The following is a 19,223-nucleotide window of genomic DNA, read 5'->3' as shown; positions in this document are numbered from 1 at the left end:
TAGAGACTCACACACTAATATCAAGTATACACTTAGGCTTCAGTACTGCACCACATGTAAGCACATGAGCAGTCCCATCAACTTTAGTTGGGCTACTCAAATGCTAAACTTTAAGCATGTGCTTAGTGAGTTTCTGGACTGAGACAGTAATGATTTAAACTAGCTTTAGTTTCTCTGCATATTCACCAGTAGGTAGAAAACTGTAACCTCTAACCTTAACCTACTTCAAGTTTTGTCACTTTATTATTTAAAAATTTGGTTAAACTGCTCTCAAGGATCTACATGGAGTCTTAGTGTGCAACAAGTACTAGCTTGCCATGCACTAACTGGCTGTGTGGACCTTGCTTCTGCACACCAAAAGTTGAGTAGTATACTTTGATATATGTAGGGCTCAACGGGTAGTCATCAATGGCTCCATGTCTAATTGGCAGCCAGTATCAAGTGGAGTGCCCCAAGGGTTGGTTTTGGGGCTGGTTTTGTTCAATATCTTCATAAATGATCTGGAGGATGGTGTGGATTGCACCCTCAGCAAGTTTGCAGATGACACTAAACCGGGAGGAGAGGCAGATACACTGGAGGGTAGGGATAGGATACAGAGGGACCTAGACAAATTGGAGGATTGGGCCAAAAGAAATCTGATGAGGTTCAACAAGGACAAGTGCAGAGTCCTGCACTTAGGACGGAAGAATCCAATGCACCGCTACAGACTAGGGACCAAATGGCTAGGCAGCAGTTCTGCGGAAAAGGACCTAGGGGTTACAGTGGACGAGAAGCTGGATATGAGTCAACAGTGTGCCCTTGTTGCCAAGAAGGCCAGTGGCATTTTGGGATGTATAAGTAGGGGCATTGCCAGCAGACGGAGGGACGTGATCGTTCCCCTCTATTCGACACTGGTGAGGCCTCATCTGGAGTACTGTGTCCAGTTTTGGGCCCCACACTACAAGAAGGATGTGGAAAAATTGGGAAGAGTCTAGCGGAGGGCAACAAAAATGATTAGGGGACTGGAACACGAGTTATGAGGAGAGACTGAGGGAACTGGGGATATTTAGTCTACAGAAGAGAATGAGCGGGGATTTAATAGCTGCTTTCAGCTACCTGAAAGGGGGTTCCAAAGAGGATGGCTCTAGACTGTTCTCAGTGGTAGCAGATGACAGAACAAGGAGTAATGGTCTCAAGTTGCAGTGGGGGAGATTTAGGTTGGATATTAGGAAAAACTTTTTCACTAGGAGAGTGGTGAAACACTGGAATGCGTTACCTAGGGAGGTGGTGGAGTCTCCTTCCTTAGAGGTTTTCAAGGTCAGGCTTGACAAAGCCCTGGCTGGGATGATTTAGTTGGGGATCGGTCCTGCTTTGAGCAGGAGGTTGGACTAGATGACCTCCTGAGGTCCCTTCCAACCCTGATATTCTGTGATTCTATGTGGTAGCAGACACCCTATGGCAACTTTGCTGAGGAAGGCTAGAGCTGTATACATTCATACCCTGGCTGGCTATGCACTAAGACTCCAGGTAGACAAGCCCTCTGTATGCATGCATGCAGTTTCCTGTTAGAAGTAGTGCTACACTGATCTATTATAATGAATTTTCCAACCCAGTGGACTTAACTTGTTGTCTTAATTACTTCTAGGTATCTAAAGTATAACTGCTTAATGAAGAAATACAAAATAGAAATTACACATTTAAGTCATCTATAGGTTTTCACAATCAGGCCCTTATTTTAAAATAACCCCAAAACACCCAGTTGTCACTTGGGTGGAATGAAAGAAAGCCACAAATCTGTTCTGGTGGAACTAGTATAGTTTATACTCTAGCTCATTCTAAAAGTTTGCAATAGCTGAGCTCTTGAGTTGGGTAGAAACTTCAATGCAAAGTAACACATTCTTCCACTATCACAGCTAGAGCTGGTTGAAAAGTTTAAATAAAAAATGGCCTATTTCTAAAATGAACAATTTTGATTAAAACTGATATTTTCAAAATTTTTCACTGACTTGAACTCTTGGTTTTTTGTAAATGGAAAATATCTGTAATCATTCTGTCAAAACTGAAAAAACGAGAAAGTGCTCATTTTGAAGCTTCAAAGTTATTTCTTTATTTGAACAGTTCCAATCTGTATTTCAGCTGCAGGAGATTGTGGCATCCACCAGTTGGTTATTATAAGTGTCTTATCAGAGGTTGGCATTCTTGTCCAGGTTTCTCCTTCTGCTTTCACATTCTATAAAAAACTAGGTTAAGCTAACATTTAAGTACTACAGTATTTATGTATGAATCACTGCCTCAAATAAACTTGTTCTCCTACCACAGCGGGTGGTGGTGTTTTACCTTTAAAATGTATCGCACAATTTATATTGCTTGTGTTAGGACTGTGTCTTAACAGATTGAGCTGTCTGCACTGGGAGGTGAGTGAATTTAGCTAACTATTGTAGGTGATTCAAACCACTGGTACCTTATGTTGTAAACAGATTGTCACTTTTCTTCCCTGTAGCCAGAGGGAGGTAAGATTCTCTGAGAGAATCCCATTACAGGTAACAGGATGCACCTCAGAGCATTTTTTGTTCATTAAATGAATGGGCATGAGCTGGTTGAGGCATTGCCTTTGCTCAGGACTAATAGGTATTTGCATCCCTTTGGACCAGAATTTGTCTCAGTGTACTGTGTCTGAACTATTTCAGCTGTATAACTTACACTGTGCCCCAAAAGCTTGCAATTTTTGTCTTCTCTGCTCTAAATAAATAACTATTTTTGGCACTCTATCATATGCAGGAAAACTTGTCGATTTTAGCTATTCAGTCCATCTATGATGAGTCCATGCCTCGTCCTTGTAAAGAAATGGTACGAGGGGAGATTCTGCCAAGTGCTTGGATATTGGAACCTGATAGAGTAAATGGAAAAGACGTCACCAGAATCGTTTACATGGCACAGGTGAGAGATTCCATGCAAATGTTTTGATTCAGTTACACATCCAGTTGAGTCTAAGCATTTTCTGATGTCACCTAACCCATTTCTGCAGTGAGAATATTATACAAGTAAAATTAACGTTCATCTCAAGACTTGCAAAGTGCTCATACTAATGTATTATGTTGACAGATTTTAAATCATACTAAATTCAGTGAGATTGCTACTTTGTTGTGAACACAATGGTTGCCTGATTACAAGAGAGACTTAGTGTTCCAATATGTAACGTAGACTGGAACTTTGTTTAAGCTAGTATGGAGAGAATCATGTCAGGGCACCTGATTCCATATGTAGTGTAGACAGACCCCTTTATTGATATTACAGCATCTAAAGACTGGTTTACACAAGGTGTCGGGTCATGTGTCCCATATCTTAACTATTAGATTTTTAGTGAGCAAAATCTATACAGCACATACTTGCAATGTGTTGAGCTCCGATAAGTGCCATCTGCCTAGAGCAGTGGTTCCCAGACTTGTTCTACTGCTTGTGCAGGGAAAGCCCCTGGCAGGCTGAGTTGGTTTGTTTACCTGCCATGTCCACAGGTTCAGCTGATCATGGCTCCCAGTGGCCATGGTTCGCTGCTCCAGGCTCATGGAAGCTGCAGCCACTAAGTCCCTCAGCCTGTGCCTGGAGCAGTGAACTGTGGCCACTGGGAGCGGTGATCGGCCGGATGTGGCAGGTAAACAAACCAGCCTGGCCCACCAGGGGCTTTCCCTGCACAAACGGCGGAACAAGTTTGGGAACCACTGGTCTTGGGTTAGAAAGGTAATGGTGTTTCAGCGTATAGTGTACACTGCATAGTTTGTCAGAGCAGCTTGTTCTCATGAATTTGGAGCTCACTTATTAAGCAGTTAATTTGTGGTTTGATTTATAGCTTGTGACTTTACATTTGCTCAAATCATACCCAAGCACTGCAATTGATAAGTTGATTGTCTCTCTCATACAACACCAGTATGAAGGAGGCAGGCTTAATTTTAACTTCAGACTTCACTGATACCACTTTTTCTTTGTATTTCTTCATCATCATTTGTGGCCTGTTGGCACAGGACTATAACTTGTGTTTACTGTGTACTCTTATACCATTTAGCCATTAGAAACCCACACTAGAAAAACTGTCTTGACTCAAAGCACTCACAAAAACCCTTCTATTTTAATTTCTGCAGGTTGATCTTGGTGCCCCAGCTATCCCTGCACGGCTTCTGAGCTCCATTGCTAAGCGGCAGCCTCTGGTGATTGCTAGACTAGCACATTGGTTTTGTTGTTAACTAGCAAAAAAGACACATTGTTACAGTGGGAGAAAGCAGCAAAGTACCAGGGAACAGATGTGAAAGTCTTTATCTTCCTCACAGAAAAAGTAAAATTTTGGCTTAGAAAACATTTTCAATCATGTCCCTCTTCAGAACCGGAGATGAGAAGCCACAGGCTAACCCGCTCTGTGCAAAGCTATTACTGAAACAAACACCTGGAAGATTAACAGCTCCAGGAATCGCTGTTCAAAGAGTTAACATTCTTAGGGTGCCTGGCCTTACCTGCGGTAGGTCCCTCCCAGCACTTGCTGTTCAGTAGTGGGGGGGGAAGTGCTGCCTGTCGTAAATCTGTCAGCAAAGACAGCGAGCCCTCACCTTGCAGGCAATCTGCCTGGGTGCAAAAGGCAGGTTACAGCCATTTCAAAATGCAATCCTTCCTTCTCTATGCAAGAGAAAGCCCTTGCCTAGAGAAACAAATCTGTTGTCAGATGCTACAAGAATGATGCTTACAGATGGAGGCTTCATAATAAACATTGTAGATAAAGTCAGCTTGCCCACCTGGAGGAGTTCTTAATCTTGGCAGGGTTAAAATGTTAACAGCATGACCAACTAATCATTCTACCCCCTGCTTGAATGAAGCTCTAGATTCAGTATATCAAATTGTCACTATTCAGCAACAGTGGCAAGAAAAACATACCTCAGGAGACAGTTTATTCATGTGCTACTACATGATCATAGTAATGCAGAATTAGGTGCTTTGAAGTGGAGAAACCAAGACTAGGGAGTAGAACTGATGATTCAAGTTGTTTCTAGAATTAAAATCCTGCAAACGTGAAAAGTTTAGTTTTGTTCTGATGGCTGTTCTATTCTCTCACCTGAACCAACCAGATTCTCTAGTTGCTAAGGTACAGAGCATTCATAGTTCCCTTGAAGCATTCCAAAGGGGCTCATATCTCCAGCTGAATTTTGTCTGAAGCTCCTGCTTTATATACAGAAAACCCTCTTTCTATAAAATTGTCATATACTTTTAAAAGAGTTACCCAAAACCTAAACCCTTACTATAGCAGAGAACCATTAAAAATATACATTAGGGAGCAGATGCTTGAAAGGGGTAAATGTCCACCCTGTCCAAGGCAGTACTGCACTTTAAATGTGATGAATGGGTATCTATCGCAAACATCCATCTTCAATAGCATACCAAAGGCTGGTTTTCTAAGTTAAGAAAAACAGCCATGAGTCTCCCCCCACAAAGGCAGACTTCAGTGCAGCCCACTTACTTCACTGAGGTTGCACATGCCTAATGGGGCAGAATTCAGTCCTTGAACTAGATACCTATTTGATCTGAATATTTTACTTAATTTTCTGAATCATTTGACACAAATCTTTGTTCTGGTGTGACAGGGATGAGTGATAGCTTAGCACCTACTCACTACAGACAACCACTGTTGAGTTTACTTCATTAAACACTCACCTGCCAGAGAAAACAAATTACAGAAATAGCTTTCAGCAAGTGACAAACCCCTGCACTGCACTCTAAAGGGATAACAACCCCTTTCCATAAAAAAAAGCCATTGTGTATGGATTTGTTACTTGGGGGTGGACTTTGTAAAGTGCAGGAAGCAGAACTCCTCCTCCAAGTACCCCAGAACCCTTTGATTCAGACTTAGCAGTAGCTGCAGCACATTGCAATTGGGAAAGGTATGAAATCTTCGTATGACCCATCAAATATTTGCTGTTTAAGTGAAAGGTTTGCTTATTTTCCATTATTTTGGACATGGCACTCTGTTAATGACAAAGTAATATTTTCAGGAACAACATCTAAAAGGACTCAAGGAGGTTAACAATGACAGTGCCTGTTGAAAGATAATGTCTTATTGTACAGTGCATCAGATGTTTATTTTTATAAATGCATATGTTTTTTTCTATGTTTACAAATTAAGTTATTTTTATATGCTGAAGCTAATTTTTATTTTTACTAGTATCCAATTAATATAAGCTTTTTTTAAATACAGTCACCAATTGATACTAAATAGCCCTATTTATACAAATGTTTTCTTTTGCAAATATAACAACATTTATGGTACTGTTAATGTGTGGGATTGGTTTGTTTAGAAGAAAAGTAGGGAAAAACAAATACATCAGCTAGCTTTTATCAAGACTAGGCAAAAACTTCCTGGCAGTATTTTACTATCATTATAGTAGTAAATTGGAATGATAGTGAATCAAACCAATTGTACTGTATCTCTTATCCCATCTTGCTCTCAACAAGGATTGCTATTTTCATATCAACAATAAATGGTATTTTCTACATAGAGAGAAAATGCCCCAAGCGACATTCAGTGTCTTGACTCAACATGCTAGGTCTACTCAGCAAGACATTTTCAGCCCCTCACAAAATGTGATTTAATGGTCATTAAAATGATTTAGGAAATAACTGAAAGGCTTAGTTCGTTGATGATTAAAGATGAGGCCTTCCATAACACCCTCTAAGGCAAAATTACCTATTAATGTCTATAATTTATCTAATTCTCTATGAAAAATACAAACAGCACAAGACATCTGCAGTTCCTTCAAAGCACTATAGCAGCTTTTTCCATACAATTCAATGCCTAGCAGTTAATTTGGAGGTAGTGACATCAGGAGTATAGCACTGAGTCTACTTCAGACTTCTCAAGATGCACTGTAGGGTATCACTCCCCAGGTGGTCAGCTAGATTTTCACATTTTTTGGATGGCAACTGTTTTCTACAGAAGGGGAGGGAAAGCTACTGGGATGAGTGCTCCTAACCTCTCACCATCAGCAGCAGCCAATAAAGAACAGGCATAGAGCCTGCAATGCTTGTGTAAAGACAAGTGGAGAGGGAGAGAGCAGGTCATTCCTGTGCTTAGCTAGACTCAAAGGAGGCAGAAGGGCCTCTTCCCAAGAGAAGCATACTTCCTCCTCTCTCCCCCCCCCCCCCCAATAGTACCTCACTCCAGAGGGATTCACTTAACTCTGGTGTTCTACTCAGTGTGTGTTCAATTTATGAACTGACCAGTCAACCATGCTTCATTAGGAACTAGAAGTATGCAATCAGGCAGCAGCAGTGCAGTACTGTTAAATGTAAACTACTAAAGAAAACAACTTTCCTTTTTAAAAAATTTGACAGGGTAAAGGAACTATTTCTGTAAATGTTCAGTTGTAAACTTTTGAAAGAATATTTCAGAGTTATGAACAGCCTCCAGTCTTGAGGTTCTCTTACAACACTTAACATGAGGATCCAGCTTTCAACATAATGCTCAAGGTGCTGTAGGGTATCAATCCTAACTACTATGGGTGATTTGCTAATTTCTTTACTCAAACTACAGAAGAACTATATGTACCCCACTAGAGAGCAGACTGAAAATGGAAAGTCTGTTACCTGATTTCTTTTCTAAGCCAGGCCCATCACAGACAATTAGGCTGTGCCTGTATTCCTACAAACACCAGATGCACTTCAGCTTTTTCATAGGGCTTGGCCCCTCTTCATAAGAGCTCCTAAAGCTGTACAGGAACACAGTCCTTGCTACATAAATTCCTGAAAAGTAAAGGATGATAGCTATATACTTGGACTCTCAGGAAGCCATGGTATAGACAGCCAAAGAATGTATCTTGGGAGGGTGAAATCAGTCCCAGAAAAGAAATAAGGACATTTTGTAGAGGCCATTGGAACATGAATTGGGGAGGGGGATGGGGAAGGTGCAGGACAGGAGAGAAAAATCTGCCCCATCCCTAAAATAAGTAGTAGTCATTGATGGTGGCAGTGGTGGTTGTTGGGGTTAAGGGGGACCCTCACATGGGCACACAAGCCCCAAGAGCAGTTGCAGGAAGTCCCTGAAATAAAAGGGGATAAGGTGTGGCACACAGGGTGCTTGCAGGGATGCAAGGCGTTCCTGGTGTGTGGAATAAATGATCTACACAAGCTACAAGTGTGCAACACCCAAGTAGGTGCTTTTCTCAGACCAAGCATGCACTATGATGCTTTCAGATGAAGTAGTTTTGGGCAAAATGAGGGAAGAATTAACTTGTCCTTGTAGTTTCATCGACCCTTCTTGCTGACACAGTAGGAAGCAGGTCTTCAAACAGAAAAAACAAATCAGACTGAGCCATTAGAATCTATTGTACTGTGGGTAAAACCTAGGCCTGACTGTTAGTTTGAACGGAAGTGCTGCCCCAGGGACCTCAGTGCCACTGAAGGAGCCTGAGGTTGTAACCCTCTTTAGTGCTAACACAAGATGAGATGGTGGGAGGCCTTACACCAACATCTAGGCTATCCAGAAGACCTGGTTTCCTGGGTTTTTAATGGTGTCCAACTACAAGGATCAAAGGAATGGTGTCTATACTCTTGTATAGACAAGGTAGTGGAAGGCCTGTGCAAAGCAAGGGAAGCGCTTTAGAGGGTATTCCTTCTTGTTTAGGATTTGCAACTCAAAAGATTTTGTCAAACTCCAGTAATCTGGGCCAGAAAATCCTACCTGCTGGGAAAATGGAGTGGAGACTTTTGGGTCAGGTCCAATATCTCATGGCTTCTTAAGAATCTGGAATGACAGGAATGCTGCCTCTATCATCATTTCATAATTCTTCCCAGTAGTGGAAATGGAGAGAAAAGCATGGAGAAGCTGATATGGCCATCTGTGAACTCCACAGCATCTAATCCTATTGGTCTTTGCCTGATGAGGTAAGATTTTCACCTTGACATTTCACCTGAACATGAACAGATCCCATCTAAGGTGGCCTAACTCCCTGGATATCAGCTGGAGAATTTATAGGTTCAGGGGCCACAGCTGCTGACAATTTATCTAGCATACTGTTATGTTCAGCAGCTTCATTAGGTGGATTGCCACCATGGAGGCAATGTGACCTTGTGCTCAGGAAAACACCTGGACTGCAGGGATATTTAAACTTCACCTCCTTATGTTCCTTTGTCACTTTATATATACCAAGGTCATTGTGTTCTAGATGTCCAGCAGAGCCAATGTGACCACTCATCTCTAGAAAGCTGGAGCCTTTTTTGGCCTTCAGCATCACTTGTGTATTGTGGTGCCCCAAGTGGGCTCCTCACCTTGAAAGGCTGGCATTAGTGTAGCTGTGTTCAGGAATGTGGAGGAAGCATCCTTTCATCACATGGGGTTCTTGTTTCCACCGAGGGAATGAATTAGTGGATGGTAAACTTTCCTTTCCTTTCCATCTCTTGTTGAGAATCCCTCAAAAGGCCAAAGCCTATCAGAGGAACCTCCAAAGTTCTCTCTCATGTGCAGGCTCACACAGGACAAGAAGAACTAGAAGGAATAGACAAAGATGGATTGATGCCAGGTATTGACACATCTTGTAGTCTTGTTTGCCAGAAGTTGGGAATGAGCGACAAGAGATGGTTCATTTGATGATTACCTGTTCTGTTCATTCCCTCTAGTGCACCTGGCACTGGCCACTGTCAGAAGGCAGGATACTGGGCTAGATGGACCCTTGGTCTGACCCAGTAGGGCCATTCTTATGAGGTATCCAAAGATCATGCTCCGATTAGCATGGGGTCTAAGAACAGGTATAAATAAATTCCTAGACTCCTCACCCAGGCTGCTAGCTTTGTCAGTGGATTAACAGATAGCGTAGCATTTTGTATTGACAGGAGCAATTGCTGTAGGCAAACCAGAGAAACTGCCAATTACAACATCTGATGGGATTATGCAGATAAACCTCTTCCTGGTCTAACAGTGGAAAAGGTCTCCTGGAGAGATTGCAGAGAGAGGCGAAGTTAGAATGTCCATTTTATTTATCATCTTTGCTGACTATGCTTTTTGAAGTCTAGGATGGCCCAGTCTCTTCCTAACCCTTTTCTCACTATGAAGAAAGTAGAGCAGTGCCCTGAACCTCTTTCCTGGGACAGGTTTTATCACCATTAGCTCTAGCAGGTGTAAGATTTCCATCAGAATGACAACGTTTTCTTATCCCTGGAGTTTGGAGAGAGGATGAAGGAAGTTGAGGAGCCTGGCACTCCAGAGAGCATCCATACTACAATGACACTCATTTCCACCTGTCTAAAGTTGATTGGAACCATCTGAATGGGAAATGAAGCATGCAGCTCCTTATGTTTATCTCCATATGAATGCAGGCTCTGTTGCAGTTATACTGACTATAAGATGACTTGTGGACTTACCCCGGAGGAGCCTTGATAAAACAGACGAGAGAGGTGGGAAAAAAAAAGATGTTGCTTGTTATTGCCCCGGAAGAAACTTTAAAAATTAAGAGGCTAAAGGGCAAGGAAGAAGGCCTGAACTACCACTCTGTTTCCACCATCAGTGGCAGACAGCCTAATGCCATGACACAGACAAACCCTGGAGCCTGGAGGAGAGCCTCCAGCATTCGCAGGAAGAGAGGTGCAGCCCAACAGTCTTGGACTAATAAATAATCAGAATAAAAAAAACTGATTACAAGTAATATGAACATACAACTCACCAGCCAGCGCAGGGACAACATGTTGGCAAAGTCAGTGTTACACCTGAGTTGTCTGAAATAGACCCAGCAACTTCACTATTACAACAAAAGTCTTGCAGAGTGTTTACAGGATGAGTGCAGCTCCCCAGCTATGCTTCTTAGAGATGGGTATCCTTGTGTGCTTTAGTTTCCACCAGTTTAAAAAAAAAACTCAATGAGTGACTGTGTGCACTTCTAGCTTTATATACTTGCAGTTCAGACACAAAACAGGCCTCCATTTTGATAATCTCTTTATTACAGCAAATCTGACAGCTTTACTGAGATATCAACAGTGAAATGGTCATGTTATACTGAGCCCTGAAGAACAAGTGTGTGTAGCATGAAGAAGCACACCTGTTCTTTCAGTTCATACTGTGACAGCTGTTCCTGTCCACACATTTTGTTCACATGATATGGTATTACTGAACAACCTCAGCATGATGACAGGAAACAAAAAACACTGACAAGACAGATACCTGGCATCTGCAGTCTCCTTCAATCCAGCACCCAACAGTCTGAGTAGGTGACAAAACTACTCAAAATAGTTGCAACATGCACATTGTCCTCTTTGGTTTCCCTCATTTTCTCTGTGTCCAGTAGACTTTAATAGTAGCCAGATTTATGCAGTCTGATTTTTAAACAATTTAACTCCTTGACATTTCATTTTCTACCCCAGGAGTTCCAACCCATACCAGCAAAAGAGAGGCTAATTAGCAATAGAAATGGCCATACAAACAGCCTAGGATTCACCTTGTCTAGCTGTCCTGCTTATGTAACACAATATTTGCTTTTGAATAACCTGTATTTAGTGAGGAAAAGACACTCCATCGACCTGTTAGGCAAAAAGAAAAGAAAAAAATCCTTCCTTATACAGGGAGGCAAATCCTATGCAAACTCTCTGATGAGTGACTAATCTTATTAAAAACCCTTGGAACATTGTATTTAAGATACTGAAAATTAGCAGCCCCTCTTTGTTGGCAGTTTCCCTTTTAAGGTGGATCCATGAGGATGGACAGCACTCAGCAGCATGCCATGAATAGGACTGCTTCCTTCCAGCATCCTAGTGATGCTATTTCATGGGAGTTCTGTTACATTTCCAATCTAGTTACTCTAGTCTGTGCTTATCACGCACAAGTCTTTCTATGAAAGAACCCCAAACTCAAGGCAATAAGGATTTTAAAGACAGTGAGTAACAGATACATGGCATTTATGCTCACACTACAAAAACAATGCCTCTTAAAATACTGTCAGCTCTCCCTAGTAAAAAAGATAACCAGATGATCTCCCCCTCAATTCTATAAAAACCATGAAATAGAAGTGCTGCTTTTGTTAAGTGAGACACAAACATAGGCATGAATGTCCTTTAAAATAATATCTGACCCAATGCTCCAAAATATTTTTTTGTGATTTTACTTTTAAAATGTGTCTTAAAAAATTTAAAAAACAAACCTTCAAGCTTGAGCTCATGGTGAAAAATAAATATCCCTCCATCTCCTTGGGCTATAGTTTGACTTCTTCCTTCTCCTGGTAGCACAGTGTATTTTCTAAAAGAGTCCATAAGAAATCACACTAAGTTAAGATAAGAGATGGCACCTTGGGAAACCACCAGAAATCCCTCCAGCAATGTAGCAGGTTTTGTGCACTAGAATGGATTCCAGACTCTGTTCAGAGCCTCTTGCTGCAGGAGTACAAGATGTGTTTCCACTACAAGTATGGATCAGCAGCTGTGAACCACAGTCAGGTTCTTAAAAGAGAGTTCCAAACTTAGAGAGCAACTCTTAGAAGCATTTCCATTTGCAGATGTAAACCCCTCCAAACACTTTGAGGGATGTGTGTTCCTGTCACACCTAGTGACTCCTTCAAGGGAAAGTCTGATGCAGTTTTTGCACAAGTGACCCTTCAATGCATTGTGATCCAAGCAAGAGGCTTACTGCATGGACTCAGCAGCAACATCAAATTCCACATGTCGAGTTCTCCTCAGATTGTCTGCACTAGCTTTCTGCTGCCACAGTACCTCTTGGTTGTCTCACCAATTCACAAGGCCTAGTCCTGGATTCTGCAACATGATACTCTGATATAAATATTCTAGAGATAGTTTCCAATTCTTCCAAGAAATCCTGCAACAAACAATGCAAATCAGAGACCATCTTTTAAAAGTGTGAGCCAAGGGATACAAACTTCTTTTGAATAATATAAAGTTCAGATTTCATAAGCAAAAACAGGATCAAAGTTTTGTGTTGGGATGTTAATATAATGACACAGACTATACCAGTAAAAACAGTTAAAGCACAGTGGAAGAGACCACAGCTGCTGAAGTGATAAGATATACCAAGCCTTCCCTTTGATCCCTGTGCCCATCTTAGTTTATATACTAACCTGATATCAGCACCTAAAAATCATTGCCTGATTCTTAAAGGTGCTGAGCACCTGCAGTTTCCATTAACTGCAGTGGGATTTATGGGTGTTGAGCACATCAAAAAATCAGACCACATTTAGTCAGAGGACTAACTTGAAGCTCCCACATTTCAAACATCTAGCCAGCAGGTTAGATTCTCTAGTGCATTATGGTGATGGCAAAGAGGCTGAAAAGCAGCTGGATCTTGCCAGCTGAGAATTTCCCCTGGCATAGAGAAGTTCTGAGCTGGAGCAGATCCAACATACCCAGCCCCCTGTGAGCCTGGCCAGGTGTGCTGCACTTCAGCTATCCCCAGCTAGTTTATGGTTTCTTGGGGACCACTGTCAGCTGGTATAGCGGCAGGTTTTCTAATCTATACTGGAGCAGGGCAGGCACAGATCCAGCCTAAGAAAACCCCCCTACACACACACACTTTATATTGCACCAAGCAGAAACTCTGCATAGACAAGAATCTGGACCTAGGTCTTTGAGAGAGGGGTACAAAAAAATTAAAGCTAAAAGCCAAACTGACACAGCATCCTCATATTCATGCCTGAATATCAAAATGAAAAATACTTACTGAGGACCAGAGAAGTTCTTGGAGGCTATGCAAGCAGTTCTCTATCTCTGCATTTCCCATCAGACCATGACCAACAAGACCATGAAGCATAAACAGGAACAAATCCCACTGCAGAAAAAACAAGGAGTGTCAAATTCCTCAAGATGGGCTATGGCCTGCATCTATTTACTGCTCTGTAAGAACTCTGTACAAGTTATGTTTTGAATTTACTCCAATCTGTATTATGGGGAAAAAACAAAGGTGAAAAGAGGAAGTGAACTATGGCCCTGGGTTCTGGGGCTTCCTTGCAGCTCATCTAGTCTTGGTTTTTCTATTCTACAATAAAACAATCACACCATTTCAGTGTTGATAAATGCAAAGTAATGCACATTGGAAATTTAATCCAAATTATACATACAAAATGTTGGGGTCTAAATTAGCTACTACCACTCAAGATCTTGGCGTCATTGTGAAGCATTTTATGAAAACATCTGCTCAATGTGCAAAAACACAAAGAATGTTAGGAACCATAAGGAAAGGGATAAAAAGACAGAAAATATAATAATGCAACTATATAAATCCACATCTCAAATACTGAGTGCAGTTCTGGTTGCCCCATCTCAAAAAAAGATCTATTAGAACTGGAAAAAATACAGAGATATGGAACAGCTTTCATATGAAGACATTAAGGCAGCTGGGACTGTTCAGCTTCGAAAAGAGACAACTGCGGCAAGATATGATAAAGATTTATTAAATAATGAATGGTGGGGAAAAAGTGAATAAGGAAGTATTTATCCCTTCACAACACATGAACCAGGGGTCATCCAAAGAAATTAATAGGGAGAAGGTTTAATACAAATATGAGGAAGTACTTCACACAATGTCAACCAGTCAAACTCCTATTTCTGGCCTTCACAACATCCCCTGGCAATAACTGGGTTAAAAAAAGATTCCATAAGTTCATGGATGATAGGTCTATCTATGGCTATTAGAAAAGATGGCATGGATGCAACCCCATGCTCCCATTGTCCCTAAGCCTCAGACTGCCAGAAGCTGGGACTAGATGACAGAGGATGGATCACTTGATAAATTGCCCTGTTCAATTCACTCCCTCTGAAGCACCTTGCTCTGGCCACTGTCTGAAGACAGGATACAGGGCTAGATGGACCATTGGTCTGATCCAGTACAGCCATTCTTACGTTTATTTTCAGTTCTGGATTCCCAGCTGGAAATAGAGTAAGTGTTTCCTGCCCAGCTCAAGGACAGGTTGGGAATGCCTGTCTAATTTTCAACAAAAGCGGATATCCTGGTCTGGATCTACACAGAAAAATTCTTCAGACCCAAAGTTAACCATGGGGCCATTTACGTTTACAGTGCTATAATCTCTCAGGTTGATCATCAATTTTATCATTTGTTCTGACATTAAACTGAACAAATTCTAGTGTCACTTGCATCTCCCCAAACATAAATATCACAGTCTGCCTTCTTGACAAAACTATACACTGCTCTTACTTTTCCGCTGTCCCTGAAGAAACTCATTGGCAGCTGAACAGAGAGCCAAATCTTGCTGGCCTTACTCACATGATAGTCAGTCACAGAAATCAACAGAACTCCAGTGTGAGTACAGCAAGCAGGATTGGGCAGATGGTTCTGGAGAGCTAAGGAAGTCCCACCTCACGTTGCTTGACTTCTGCGATGTAACCGACATTCTTCCTGCTGAACATCAGCTGAACGGGAACAGGTGTCCAAAAGTCTTCCTTCCAAACTGACAGCAGCGATTTCAGAAGGCCATAGACAGCATTCTTCCCTCGCTGTCTTTCAGGTTTCTTCTGGATCTGAGGCTTAAGGCCCTGGATAGGAACACGATCTGAAACTATGGGATGGAGGGGATGGACCAATACAGTTTATTACTATTACATTTACAGTCATCTTGGTACGTGCAGCACATTGTTAGTGAGCTGACAGGGACCAATACAGTTTATTACTATTACATTTACAGTCATCTTGGTACGTGCAGCACATTGTTAGTGAGCTGACAGGCTTCGTTAGCACCAATACAAACACCAAGGTGAAAATATTCACAAAGAGGCAGTGCAGAGCCACAGTTTCTACTGAGGAGGGTCAGAATCTTGGAACATGCAAAATTCTGGGTTCTGCACCCAAGACAGAAAACACCGCAGACAAGAAATAGAAGTCTGTTCTGAAGTTGACTCTACTGGCCTATTGCCCACAAAGCTGGGAGAAGAAAGCAATATAACTAGCTACTAGTTTTTAGTCTAACAGAATGGGATGTAGTTGTCACTCCTACAAAGGGCAGTGGTTACTTTAACTGAATAGAACATTTAAATAAAAAAAAATGTACACTTTGCATTAATAATTTTACTGATAGATTAGTAGATCCTAGATTTACGTGGGGACGACTTTATAGTGGATGAACTGTTTTCTCTAAGGACAACATTCATTTTTAATTATTCTTATTACAGTACTTCTAAATACAGCTAAACAATGAATCCTAAAAAACTCAGACCTTCCCTGTAGTTTGTCATCTCATGGAAAGATAGAACTGCATTTCCAGCCCCCGCCCCCCCCCCCCCCAAAAAAAGAAAAAAAAAAGGAGTTTAGCATGTTTCATCCTTCCAAGGTACAGGAAACTGCTCTCTAAAAGGGGAACATTTCAAGGGGAGCCCTACTCCCTCTGAAGGCTCTAGACAGCAGAGATATGGAGACTGGCCAGGGGGAAAGCTCTGCACCCACATGATTAGCTAGAAGTGTGTGAGGTGTAGATGCATATCAGGTATCAGAAGCCATAATCTGACACATTTAGCAAGAGGGGAAATCACATACTGTAGTTGGCTGCTGCCAAGAGATCCAGGCAGTAATGCACTCGCTGAACCTGCACAGAGGGTTCACTGATCCACATGAAATGAGCTAATGACTTTCTCTCACAAGAGAGGCATGAAAACTGGAATCAAATATTACGTTTAGGAAAATGTTCAATTCCAATAATCCAGAGACAGGGATCTCAGAGCTCACTGCGTGTCTGAATGAGGGGGCCAAGAACTGGGAGGGGAAAAAAGGGTGAATGAGGTAAATATGTATTTGAAGGAGGTCAGCTCAAAAGAATGATGTTTGTGAGGGGTTTTAAGAAAGCAATCTCCCAGTCATCCTGTGGGTTTTGCAATGCAATGTCTTTGCAGATCCAGTGGCACTTTTGTTACAAGAGAGCCAACAAAACTCTGAATTAAAAGCAGGGAGACCTAAGGGGCACTCAGAGGTGAAGGGAAAGCAGTCAGCATTAACAATGCACAGACGTCACAACTGGCTTACCTAGGAGAGATGCCAACTCTACAGTGCACCTAGCCAGCTGCTGCTCAGAGGTGGGACACATGAACTGAAAACATAAAATTGGCATGTCACCATCAGGGAATCATCCCAGAACCTGCAGCCTCTGGTTCAGACTGATCAGACAGGAGCTTTGCATTAAAAATAATTAGGAAAGGCACAAGCAGCAACAACAAGAGCCACAGAGTTGCTGACTCAGGGTCATTAAAGAAGGCATGGTTGGAAAGATGTAGGAAATTCTCCATGAAAATAATCAGTCTTCACATACCCACATATGACATGCAAATATCTAGGGTCAGAGAATGAAACTTATCTTTGCCAAGTCTGATCTCAGATGAAAGGTGCCCCCCTACCATGAGCTGAGACAGGTTCATTACACTAACATGTACACAGATGGCTCAGAAAGCACTGCATACTTCTTTATTTCTACCTTTCTGCACTGAAGTGTTTGGCTCAGTCTTTTCAGCAAACACTCCAGCTGGACATAGGGAATTCCTTCATCTTCATCCCTGGGTCCCACAGCAATACAGAGCACGTCCTAGACGAAAAGGCAACAACAGCTCATCCTTTGCATTTCTAGAGAGATCACTGGACTGAAGATTAAGCAATTTACAACCATTCCTTAATTGTCACAAAAAAACCCAAAACAACCCATTCACAGCCCATGAAGGAGGCTAGTATTATCCCCACTTTACAAACTAGGAAATGGAAGCAGAAATATTGCCACCAATTTTTTCAAACTTGGGTGCCTAACCTCAGGCACCCAAATCTATATTTAGGCATGTAATAAGTGCCCTCACTTTTGCCCGTAGCTCTCACTGATGTCAATAAGGGAAACAGCCTCTCACCACCCTTGCAAATCACATCACTTATTTAGCCACCCAAATTTCAAAGTTCTGGTCTAAGTGATTTGCCAAAAGTCACAGAGAGTCAGTGGTACAGCTGGTAACAGAACCCAGGTCTTCTGACCCCTGCCTCCATCCTCCATCTTGTGTCTCAACCATGACATCATCTTCTGCTTTTCTAGGAGGCTCAACACCATTATTACAGGAGTGTTATATATCACACTCAAAACAAATGTGTAGCATTAACTGTCTGGTTCCTTGGATCATATTTTTCCTGATGCCGTGTGTGGTTAACACCTAGCATCACCAGTGACTTACCGACCAGCACTAGTATCCTTGAATGACAACTAAAGGGCAGAACTTCAATTAGAAGACATGGAAACAACTATGTTTTAGAACATTAGAAGGATTATGTCAGATATAGTGACTCCAAATTTAAGCTTTGCAAAAAGCAAAATTAAAAAAAAAAAAAGATCTTCATATAACTTTCCATGATTTTTTGTTGCAATTCCAGTGGAAACGCTTGTTACTTTTAACAAAACACATTCTGCTGCAGCCAAAACATTGGAGGCAGTGGCCTAGAACATGTGAAACTGATAGGAATTTGACTATTGCTACTCTACTTTCACTACCCATGTAAACAGAAATTAAACTCAGAAAAACAAGCAGAATAAATAGTGAAAAGCAGATGAGATTATTAATATTCTTTCACTTAATTTCAGGTGATGGTGACATAACTGTTTGGGTTTTTTTTTAATTATGAATTCTAAGAGAACAGCATCCATTTAAGCCTGGGACAGGAGAGGTAGGAAGGCAATCTGGAAAAATCAAGCCACCCCACCACTCCCTTCTTTCTCTGTAACTTCAATTCCCCCTAAATCCAGTTGAGTGTAGAGGAGAAGGCAGGCAGGCAAACCCCTTTCTATGGATTTGCACTGATGTAGCTGACTGGAACTCAGCAAAACAATTCTGTTGGTGCATAAGGAGGAACAGAATCCAGCTAGCTCTGCAGGGCTGATAAGGATAAAGACCAGGAAATACTTATTTTAGACCCTGAAGTCAGCAGAGCTCACTGGGGAAAAAAAAAAAAACAAAACACACTGAGAGCAGATCTGCAGTGTAAGGAGGAACCATTTTGACATAGTCATTCTTCAGGAAAGAACTGCACAGAACTCTCAATAGGGCAGGATGGCTCTTACATCCCCAAAACAGGGACTCTGGACTGAGGTAAGTGAAGTTAGATGGACATCTCCCCTCTCCCCCCACGGCCATGTCACCATGAACACTGTATTTGACAGGGTCCCTGGAGACCAGAATGCTGATCTCTAAGCAGCTCCTGGAAGGGAGTGAGAAGCAACATAGGCGCACTCCCCTCCACTCCCACCCCATCCAGGCTCAGA

At 41.8% G+C, this 19,223-nt stretch overlaps 2 protein-coding genes across 6 annotated transcripts in view; one reads left to right on the top strand and one right to left on the bottom strand.

Annotated features, from left to right (window-relative positions):
- The window catches only part of STARD9 (StAR related lipid transfer domain containing 9), a 199,718-nt gene extending 193,101 nt beyond the window's left edge, over window positions 1-6,617 (top strand). The window contains exons 33-34 of the mRNA XM_084631449.1: window positions 2,758-2,916; window positions 4,113-6,617. Of these exons, the coding sequence (XP_084487575.1) occupies window positions 2,758-2,916; window positions 4,113-4,214 (261 nt within the window). The 3' untranslated portion in view covers window positions 4,215-6,617. The remainder of the gene's footprint in view (window positions 1-2,757; window positions 2,917-4,112) is intronic.
- A 4,284-nt stretch (window positions 6,618-10,901) lies between these two features.
- Window positions 10,902-19,223, bottom strand: part of CDAN1 (codanin 1) — a 44,020-nt gene continuing 35,698 nt past the window's right edge. For 4 of the 5 annotated variants that reach the window (XM_084630278.1, XM_084630279.1, XM_084630276.1 and 1 more), the window contains 5 exons: window positions 17,409-17,516; window positions 16,964-17,027; window positions 15,310-15,509; window positions 13,658-13,765; window positions 10,902-12,799 (listed from right to left, as the gene is read on the bottom strand). In XM_084630278.1, the coding sequence (XP_084486404.1) occupies window positions 12,674-12,799; window positions 13,658-13,765; window positions 15,310-15,509; window positions 16,964-17,027; window positions 17,409-17,516 (606 nt within the window). In that variant the 3' untranslated portion in view covers window positions 10,902-12,673. Of the gene's footprint in view, window positions 12,800-13,657; window positions 13,766-15,309; window positions 15,510-16,963; window positions 17,028-17,408; window positions 17,517-19,223 lie in introns of those variants that run through there. The other variant, XM_084630280.1, reaches the window with a different exon arrangement.

This window comes from Lepidochelys olivacea (genome assembly GCF_965140295.1).
Source record: "Lepidochelys olivacea isolate rLepOli2 genome assembly, chromosome: 6".
NCBI classification, from domain to species: domain Eukaryota; kingdom Metazoa; phylum Chordata; order Testudines; family Cheloniidae; genus Lepidochelys; species Lepidochelys olivacea.
The sequence above is the reverse complement of the archived record's forward strand: the minus strand, read 5'-3'. Positions and strand labels throughout refer to the sequence as shown.